An 11,006-nucleotide genomic window follows, 5' to 3' on the forward strand; every position below is an offset into this window, starting at 1 on the left:
TGTACTCATCTCCAAGGTAACAAAGCAACCCCAAGATACAGATTTCTAAATCTGGTTACTCCCTATGCAAGCGCTCCTGCAAGCGACTCAGTAACATAGTTCCTTGTACAGCTATGCCAGCGAGGGAGCTTGACGTTAATCAGGGGGGGATGCCCTCCAGCTTCTCACATCCATGCTGCCTACCCCAAATAACCCCAAACTTCTGCCCACATCTCTCTCCTTCCACAGAGCTATCACATCATGGATTGTCACACGCCGACCCTTCTGCCTGCAGGGCGTTCCCCAAGATCCCAAGTTAGGAATATAAACTTTGGCTTTCACGGCAGGCTGAAGTGTGCTTCTAAGGTATTACATACAGGCTCCGTAAATCATTAATGGTGCTAAACATCAATTATACCAAGCAACAAGGTCTACTACAAAAGCACCACAGAAAGAAATTACAGTGTGACCATTTTATGCACCCACTGTCCGGTGATGTAGATGGGAGAGAAGACAAACCCCAGAGTAAGCTTTTGCACCCGTCAGTACGATCATAGTACTGACTAGCCCAGGACAGCAGACTATACCTGCCTATTAGATTACTACTACCTCACTGCAAGAGGAATAATTATTTCAAGAAATGAGCAAAAGGTTAGCCACGTCGGTTTTCACTCTCCTCTAGCCTACTTTCCAGCTGGAAAGTAGTCTCGGTAGCCTTTTTTGGGGAACTGGTTAGACCACAACAGGTCTCACTGCACAAGCCACGCGTAACCATAGAGCTGGCAGGCGCTGGTTTTTACTGCAAGAAGCATCAAAACAAATCCTTCCCTGTGCAAAGCCTTTGTAATCCTTCCTTAAGGCAGAAGTGACAAGTTAGACTAATGCTCATACTTCAAGTTAGGAGTAAACACTGGCTGCAGGCAAGGAGCGCAGAGAAATAGGTCTGTAAGTAGAGATTTCCCTTTGCATAAAGGCACTTGTCCTCTGTACTCAACAACAGAGCAGGAGGCAGTTACTTCCCACAAACCCCAGAAGAGCTGCGCTGTTTCCATCACCTGCCTGCTGCCACAAATATTTATACAACCTCTTATCACAACATGACCCATCTTCTCTCACCGCTGTAAACGGGGCATGGTGGAAAGGTTCTGTTCAGTAGAAGTATCCTCTCTGACTCAGCCCCATAACCCATCCCTCCTCTCTTTTTATTTATTTTTTTTTTCTTCCAGGACATGACTGGGGACTTAAAGCTAAAAGGAGCCAGCATCCTTTTGTCAATGCAGCCCTCCAGCCAGGAAGATTTGGTGTTTTAAAATGGAGTAAGTGCTTCCCTGGGATGTGCGTTATGTGCCTCCACAGAATAGAGAGGATATCTTCCCTTCCTCCCTGCCACTGCATAGACCATAAATTTCAACTGTGGAAACTCCTGCAAAGCTGTGCAGTTCACGCTCTGTTGATTTTCTCAATGACTTTCTATTTATAGAAAGCCTCAGGCCCTAGCTGTCAAGAAAGCAAATGGGAGAAGCAGCTGTCCCTTCTGGGAGTAGCTTGCACACACACAAAAATTGTACTGAACTTCATTTATATTCATACCTCTGCCTTCTGCACGGACAAATTTTAACCCATTTTCTCCAGTGCAACTATTCATGTTTTATAATTCAAATCCAATTATGAAATAATCTGAAAACAAAGTATTTGGAGGGGCAAGTAGAGGGATGGAGCACAGATGATAAGCCCAGCATAGATGACCTAATGTTTCATTTCAGCCAAGAACCATGGTTTATTTTAACTTGGCCAAACTAATCTGTATCCTTTGAATCACATTTATAATGAAAACAGCCTGCTCAAAAAAAAAAAAAACACCAAAAAAACACAACCAAAACCACAAGCATCCCCCAGCACTGCTTACTTATAATGTCCTTCAGCTCAGACCACTACAGAAACATTAAATTCTTCCCATAACCTGCTCAGGCAGATTTTTTTTTTAAAAAAATTATTTTTTAAATATAAACAAGGTTCGTGGAGCAAAAAGGCATTTATGTCGGTGGCACAAAAGGCAAGGAAATGACAAAACCACAACCAAAACCACAAGCATCCCCCTGCACTGCTTACTTATAACGTCCTTCAGCTCAGACCACTATAGAAACATTAAATTCTTCTCATAACCTGCTCAGGCAGATGATTTTTTTTTTTTAAAAAATTACTTTTTAAATATAAACAAGGTTCGTGGAGCAAAAAGGCATTTATGTCGGTGGCACAAAAGGCAAGGAAATGACAGGAAGTTCACCTCTGTCGTTAAGACTAGGACATAAAACTCCCGGGAATTCTCCCGAACTGTTGCCAAAACAATTTTCCAGAGACTATTGCTTGGAATAGTGAAAGGTTGCGTTTTTGACATTTTATCTAAAGTGCATCAATGGGTTTAAGTACAGGGTGCAGAACTAGTAAGTCTGCACATTAAGATCCGAAGGGAATTTTTAAGTGTGTAAATGCACCTAATCCATGCTATATTCACAAAAGATTAGATATGGGGAATGCAAAAGCACAAGGACAAAAGGGAATGCTCAGTCTTCTGCAGAAGAGATTAAAATGGATTTCTAGCATGCAGACTATTAGCTGTGCTAGACAGCAATATTTTTCCCAGTGCTAGAGGTTACATCCTCTGCTTTTCTGCATCTTATTTTTTCTGTTTGGTAAATTCAGGGCAAACTGAGCCACATCGAAACAACAGTGAACTAGAACTTCATGTAAATGACAGCCAAGCAATTTCAAGCCCAGCTTACAGTGGAATTAAGCCGATGAAAGCTGCAGCTATTGCTCAGGCTTCTAGCTTAACCAAGATATTTTTGTTAAAAGCAATATTGGCAGAGCACTCCAAAAACATCTTCATGGGAAATGACTGTGAGGCCAGGGGACAGCAGAGCAGCCACATGCTGCCGTTCTAGGTTACTCTTGGTAAGAGCATCAGCTACAATGGTTTCTCCTCCTACTGCTTCAGAGCTTCACTTTTCCCCAAACCATCTCTGAGATTCAGTTCTGGTCATAAGACAGGACCCCAGGCAAGCTAAGTAGAGCTGATGGGGATCCTGGCATCTCAAAACTCCATCAAGTCCATGATAAATACCTTCCTGTGCTCCCTGTCCATTTCCTCCAGCACTTCTGTAGATTGAGGAATGGAAGCAGGAGCAGCAATGCAGATTCCTCACTGCCTTTCCTAGTACTACCTGTGCTTCATGGGCAATTTGATTGGTTTCATCACAGAGGTTAGGATTAGAATTGCAAGCGACAAGGCTTCAGTCAGCTTGAGGTAGTAGGACAGACCCTGTGGAACACAGTAACACTTCACCATAGATTAAGGCTGCCATTCTGCTCCCTCTGCATTTTTCTCTGTTGTCCAGACACTGGCTGAAGTTTTGTTCCAAGATACGTCTACGGAGGTGTAATGCATACAGACAGCAACACTGCAAATGACTCCTGGAGGAATAAACTAATTAAGAAAATATATACACAAAGCTGAGGTGAATTAAGTGACAGCCATGTTGCAATTAAGCCTACACTTTGAGGATTAGCTCCAAGTCACATCAGGGCACTATGCAAAACACCTGAAAACAAAACGCAAACAAAATGCTCCCATCCTGTTCTATGGTCTAGCATTCACAACCAGCAGTTTTCACTAGGGCTTCGTGCTGTAATCTTCCCCAGAATGGGTCAAATGAATTAATTTATTAAACAGAGACCTTAAGCATGCTGCATTTCAGCAGCTCTAGAGATGAGCCTATCTAGAAAAGTGTTTGAAGCTTAAGGATCTTGATACATAGCTGTTTCAAGTCTGCTTTCAGGACTTCTAAAGAGCACTAGGCTCATGACATCTGCTGTTTACCAGCTCTGTAAGGTGTTACCAAGATCAGAAACAGAATTGCTAAGAGAGATACCTTATTTTTCCCTTTTCTTGGCTCTTCTTGTCTTTCATCTTCTCAACCTGTACATCATCTCAACCACTTCCTCCCTGTGTTGTTACCTTGACATAATGCTTTGGGTGGAGCGGAGGGCGGGGGGGGAAGCAACCGCAAGTAGGGAGCTGAGTAGGAGGTCCAGATGTTCACCTTAACTAGAGTCACAGAAAACACTCCCTAAATCCTTAGGTTAAGCCCTTTTGTAGCTTCCTTATAACTCTGCACATCCAAGGCAGACAAAATTATCGCTTGCAAACTGATTAAAATTCAAGTGGGTGTTCATAAAGGTGCTGCTCACATCAGGTTATTTCCCACATCAGCCATCTTTGGCATGCAGCATCCTGAATCAAAAGTTCAGTCATACAGGCGTTTAAAAAATGAACAAAGAGTTCAAGAGTTAACAGTCCTATATGTAGTATATAACCACCTTACAGCTGTCGCATCCAGCTGAGGAAAGTCCAATAAGCATTTTCTTGAGCCAGTTATGCTGGTTCATATAGCCCCTACCTACCCTACGCAGTTAACTTGTCTTGCCAAGCTATTTTTAATTCCGATCAGCTCCCTGACCCAGTTCATAGTACAGCCATACAAAGAGGCGTACCAGCACAACGGAAAGGATAGCAGAAAGGCAGGAATATGAAGCAGGACTAACACTGCCAGAAATGCTTGTCAAACTGCAGCCTTAATCCTTCCTTGACAGGAGAGAGCATTGTATCAGCTACAAAGCTACCTACAACAAGCTATCTCTGTTAGCGCTGACCCAGGCCCCAAAGACCGATATAATTCAAGAGATCAACTTGGGTTAAGAGTACTTAAACCACACCTGCTTACAGAGAGGCTTTTAACAGCAGCTACTGAAGTGTCATACCCTTAATACTTCACACAGGCAAAAATCAAAGGCAGGTGTTAACAAGTCTTGCCAAAGTCAAAAGTCAGTGGGCCAAACCTGCCATAAACGCAGCCTTCTGTAAAGCTCCAGTCAAGCTCCAGCCAGTTACAGCTCCAAATTCCTCAACCCAATGACTGAAAGAACCCTACGGTAGCACTTAGGCCCAACAGCTCTGGCAGGCAGCTCCCAGAGCAGTGTTCAATACAGAAGTCTTACCCTTTTTCGGATGTGCTCACAAACCCACGAGTGGACTGGATCCACCCAGTCGTCTCCTGAGGAAAGAAGTCCATGTGTCTAGCCACTAGCTGCAAAAAGCCTGTGCTATTTTAACACTGACCCATGACACAACAGACTTCCTTTCTCTATCAACAAGGGATAAGATATGAAGTCCCTTGTTCCAGAACACCAACTTTGATTTTGACACAGATGAAGCTTCTTGCAGCTTCCACATCAAAACAATTCATGTCTTTTTGCCCACCCTCCCCTGCATTTTTTTTTTTAAGCCTTTTGACTGCTTTATGACAGCAGAGAGGAACAAAACCTCCTGCTGCAATTTTACACAGAACCTTGTTAATAGTTCTGGTGCTATGAGGTACATTTAAAAAAGTGATCAGGGCAACAACACTAAGGAATTAGTCACCCTCAGCTTTCCCTTCCTTCATGATCACTTAAAGGATAAGTGATAAAAGCTGAGGTCATTCCCAGAGAGTAATGACAAGCTAGGAGATAAGGGGTGATAAAAAGCAAGGCTGATAAAAAGCAAAGGATCATTTATCACAACTTTTTATTACAGGAAATGCCTGGCAGCAAAGCCTTTCACATCCATGGGTAAGGGGGTCCTCTTCTAAATGAAAGAAATAAAGAAATTTTACGACAATTGGTGGTCTGCTTTCTCTCCCACATCACTGTCACCCAGTTTAAGACAAACACCCTAGGGTCTTTATCCTGGGTTTCAAAATCAGAAGCCCACAAAAAGCATAGCTGTACTTGGAAGAAGTGAAGCCATGATCTACTGGCTCTGTGAAAGGCAGAAAGGCCCAAAATTCTGGTCCTTCCTTCAACCCGTCAGCTCTCCAGAATGGTGTCTGAACACGCTAACTGGACACCACGGAGTCCACCTAACACCCATCAATAACACACTACCTCTCTCCGAATCTCAAATACTGCTCAAGCATCTTGCTAAGCTTCTCGTGAACTGGTAACAATACTAACCTGGTATGTTTTCAGGCAGTCAGAGAACAGAAAAATTAACAATAAAGCTTTATATAAATTTTCAGATGACAGCAAGCATTTTGAAATATGTTTCACTAATACAAAATTAACCAGCTGTGTGTCAACACACAAAGGATAAAATAAGGACTAACAGGACTCAAATGGCTGCTTTGGACCTCAGCTCATGACTACTTTCTGTACCTTAAAAGGTGGAAAAACAGTAGTAGGAGGAATGAAATGCACAAACTTTTTATGAAGTTTGTGAACTGCTAAACTAAATTCAAAAAAAGAAAAACACAAACAACTTTGTTTTTACAAGACCTGAAAGGAAGCTGACATTAAGTTACATGACACACCATTTGGAGCATATTCCTTAAACTGGTATCACTACATTAGTTTATAAAAATACACAATCCAGTGAAACTGGCAGCTGTGACAAAACAAGATGAAATTCTGATAAAAAAAAGTGCTTAAGGTTGTTCAGCATGTGAACAACTGCACTCAAAGTGACTGTATTTTGTATTTCTGTATAGGTATCATGCATGTAGAAGTATCTAGTCTTTTGAGCTCCATTTTCCAGTTAGTTTTGTTCCAATTACTCAAGTTGCACTAAACCACGTTTAGAACAAAGTAGGGCAGAAGGATGTTTTAGTGTGCCAATGCTGCCATACCTATGGGCAACAACATTAGGCATCTCTTCTCCAGAGCTTTTTGAGCTGGAACATGAGTAACAGCCAGTATGATTTGCCCAAACCCATTCCTAACTCACTTGCTTTACTTAAATTCAGTAAGGGATTTCCCATTAGTGATTATAAAAACTTCCTATTCTGACACCCACCCCACAGCTAACAGCATTCTAGTACTACGGTATGGGCATAATGAAACTTCCAAAGTGAGACAAGATCTGAGCTCCAATATCAAACACTCAAACCTTCCGGAATGGGAAACCGAACCAAGAAGCCCAGTGATAAAAGCCCTACTTACCTGCCATGCCACAGCAAGCTGAGAGATCTCTCGGCCAGACATGCCCTCTGTCAACCTGGCAATCTCTGAGCACTTTTTCCCATAGTCAAACTGGGCCAGCTTCAAACGCCTAAAAAACAGAAGAAGAAGGATTATTTTACATGCAGCCACAGGACTGGACTGGGTGGGTGAGGGAGTCAAAGGCAGGCTTTGTAAAGAGCAACACTTACAATGAAATCAAAGAACAGATCGGATCAATCTCTGTAGAAAGATCCAGCCTGAGCACAGAAGTTGTTCTCCTGGGCCCAGAAGGCCCGATTTTGTAGCACAAAGAAACGTGTGTACCTGGATTAAGACCAAAAAAGTGCAAGACTGCACAGCACACAAGGAAACGAGTCACTTGGTCTGATTTGTCTCAGTTAAGCCAAGCAAAGACAAGCGCTTGGATATGAGGATTTCCAACAGTGTTCCTACTTGCATTATTGCCTCCAGTGCAGCAACTAGTCCCCTAAATTTTAAGGGCACAACAAACCATAGCATGAAATTCTAGGGTGGCATCTCATCCCGTAACAGGATAGCAAAAGGCATCTCTCCAACTCTTACCTGTACTACTTGTTTAAAGTGGGTTCATAGATAGTGTGACAGAATACACAGAAGAGGAGATGAAGAAAAACAACAAAAGAAAGAGAATCCTCTAGGGTGGGAGAGTTCTGCAGGGATACTCACTGTTTACCCTCTGTGGCTGGCTTCAAGACATGCCTATCAAAATACATTCTCACAAGCCGCTCCCGTTCTTCTAGCTGGGGTAGATCAAAGTTCACCATTTCATCTATTCGGTCATTGATAGCCCAATCAAACTGCTCAGGCTGGTTGCTTGCTAAAACAAGCATAAACCTGCAAGCATGAAACAAGACAAGAAAGACTGAAAAACCCATAAAAATAAAAATCAATGAACCAGTCTGAACATTGGGAACCGCCATGGCCGGTATCAAACTCATTTCATCACCTGACATGTCTGAAGATTCCTTAGAAACAGCTTTATAACAGCATCTCAAGCGACATACTAAAATGTAATGCAGTTTAAGCTATTTAGAACTGAAGTGTGTTTAACTCAGTACTTAGCCTTCCAGTATCAGCCTTCCCCAGTCTGTCCTTGCTGTAGAAGTCAAATATATCACCTTACCCTCAATCTCCTTCAAGTTAGGAATATCACAAACATTTAGCATGAGTACAACATCCTAGAGACCTCTAAGTCTGAAACCTTGGAACAAGGTTGGACAACATAGAGAGATGCTCTCTGGCACATATCTATCTCCAGTTTAAAACCCAGTTTGGGGAACTGACTTGAAGGTGCTAACTGCACAGCACCCTAGAATCATGAGAGGTTGTCTTAGTCCTGCTCTGAAGGAATGAACGGCTGAAAAGCCAACCGCATTACTAAAACCTGTCAGCTCAACAAGCTGCAGAGCACTGAACGGACTCATCCTGGTCTAAGAATAAGGGGAGTGTAGCACTGCTGGGTCTGTGCATGGGAAAGTCATTCTTCAGCAGCTGGTAAAAGTTGACTTGTTTCCTTCAAGCAAATCTGACAACACATTCCTGCTGCCAAGTCTGATGTGTGCAGGAAGACAGGCATTCACAAGGGGTACCATAAAGCAAAGGTGGTTTGTTTTACCAAGCTTTGCTCCATGGTACAGATGTGCCAGCTTCCAGGTCCTGCTCTCTTTCTTTTGCTTTGTAATGATGCTTCTTCCCCATGCCAATTCTACTTTAATGCTTTAATTGATGTAACCAGCTTAACAGCGCATTATAATTTGAAATGGGCTTTTAACCACAGCTATTGGAATATTGACATTCTTGCAGTCTCTTTAAATCGTAGTCTACAGGGGGCTGTGTTCTTTGCTGTCGTTTCTGACGCTAACTTTGCCAACCCAAGAGCCACATAGGCATGAAACTATTCCTTTTTTACCAACAAGAACTACCTCTAAACCCCTGTGGAAACACAGCTTGGATAAAGGATTGACATGCAACCTGATACTCAGGTCTTGCTCATTTCTGTCGTTAAAATGATAAAAGCAAGAGATGCAGGCACAGTCAGCTATCCAGCAAGATGCAGACAGTTCTTTGGGAAGTTTAAGCCAGTAATTCACAACAGCACTTAGTTACACCGGTGACAATTCACTGGTAAAGTAACAGCACTCCTCAGGGTCTCACCAAAACAGCTAGATTTACATGCACTATTAGACTTATTCAAGTGAACTCCCATTCATGGATAAAGGACTCCTTATTGCCCAAAGCAGCAATAAGGCTGTTCAGAAGTAAAAAGCAGTGAATGAATCACAAGGACATGTTCAGTCTCCTAGAATGGCTCACATTTTAAATTAGGGTTGAGTTCAACGTCTGACAAAATGACAGCTCAACTGTTTTGAGTGGAGGCACAGCACCCACCAGCACCAAACAAGCACGCCCAGGGCTCTGCTAAGGCAATTTAACATCAGGGGAAAGAACCATCCCCTTACCAGCCCCTGCCAGTCACTGGCTTGCAGTGCAATTATAAATCTGGTCAAAACCATAACTTTGCTAGATCCACAGCAATTAGATGTTACAAGTCTGAAAAGGACTACCTCCTAGAAAAAGGGGGAACTATCTAAAGCTAAAACATACATGCTATTATTCTTAAAAGTTCCGCAGTTCCAGCTAAACACCTTTATCATCTTTGCAGGTACAGGGCAAAAGACATTTCTAGAGATGTCGTAGGAGCTCAGGATATCTACAGTTTTCACCTTAGAAAACTGTATTTCTATCTTAAGCACCATTTGCTCTGGGTCCTGCAGAACATACGTATTTTGCCAATACACATTTATTATATTTATTCTTGCAAACAGCAAGTACAGTATCGTTTAATAATAATTATACTCAACTCAGCATTTATAGAGCAATTCTATGTATCATTTCAGAAGAGACTTGCTATCCTCCCAAAGAGAAAACCAAGGATCTTGCAAGGTTCTTGCAGGCTCAACACCTTGCTTTCCAGCCATCCACTCATTTTGGAAAGGCACACCTTCCCAGGCACCCCACTGTGACAGAGGAGGATACAGAGAAGCTACATACAAGCAACTATCAGTTAGAGCTGCACTGGTTTTAACAAGTTCAAGAGAGACCCCAAGGACAGAAAATGCCCTGCTGTTGTCCTGAAACAATGACCTTCTAGAATATTTATTTCAATGTCATGAGGTTACTATAACAGGTGTTTCACTACAACCTTACTAAGGGAGCAGTTTATCACTGAGAAACTCACCTTCCCACATACAGACAGAGACAACTTTTCTTGTTGGCTCCATTTCTTTGTAAAAGGAGAAGTTTAACAGCTAAGTAAAGTTCACATACAAAAAAAAATAATCAAAGATTATTTGAAAAAGGTCGAGGAAAGATCACCTCTCTTTATTACGATAGCCAGGAAATGGCTCTTGTTACACTAAGCAGGGCTCTACGGGAAGTTAACATTAACGTGACAAAAGTGAGCATGGATGGATCGGCAATGAAATTCACCCACATGCATACATCTGTCAAGTCAACCCTGCAGTCATCTGTGTTTAACAAATCTATTAGCAGCCACGAAGGAAACAGCTCTGAGATTCCTACATTTATGTGCAACACCACACACAGACACACTGAGCAGACAGCTCATGCAAAAGAAATGGGGTCAGATTTAAACTCATTTGCCTGAAAGTTTCAAACCCAAGCCCACCGCACACGTGTGGGCAGCATGGGAAGAGGCCACCCAAGCACTGGAGAGGAACAGCAGCTCAAACAAGAACCAAGTGAAGCCTTTTTTAAGGGATCGTGCAACATCCAGCCAGTAACAACCCTGCATTCTCTCTTGTGACACTGATTTTCATGGGCCCAACACTGTCCTTATCTAAACAACACTCACTTACTAAGAACGAGAATGTACTCGTTAAGACAATGAAGATGTTTAAATACCATCCCTGTTTCAGGAAACAATTTCCCTA

General features: G+C 42.4%; 1 protein-coding gene across 1 annotated transcript in view; it reads right to left on the reverse strand.

Moving 5' to 3' along the window:
• ATAD3A (ATPase family, AAA domain containing 3A) overlaps positions 1-11,006 on the reverse strand; it is a 29,029-nt gene that overhangs the window by 1,385 nt on the left and 16,638 nt on the right. The window contains 2 exon segments of the mRNA XM_009710647.1: positions 7,015-7,123; positions 7,720-7,887. Coding sequence (XP_009708949.1) covers positions 7,015-7,123; positions 7,720-7,887 — 277 coding nt within the window.

This window comes from Cariama cristata, unplaced genomic scaffold (genome assembly GCF_000690535.1).
Source record: "Cariama cristata isolate BGI_N322 unplaced genomic scaffold, ASM69053v1 scaffold5392, whole genome shotgun sequence".
Lineage (NCBI taxonomy): Eukaryota > Metazoa > Chordata > Aves > Cariamiformes > Cariamidae > Cariama > Cariama cristata.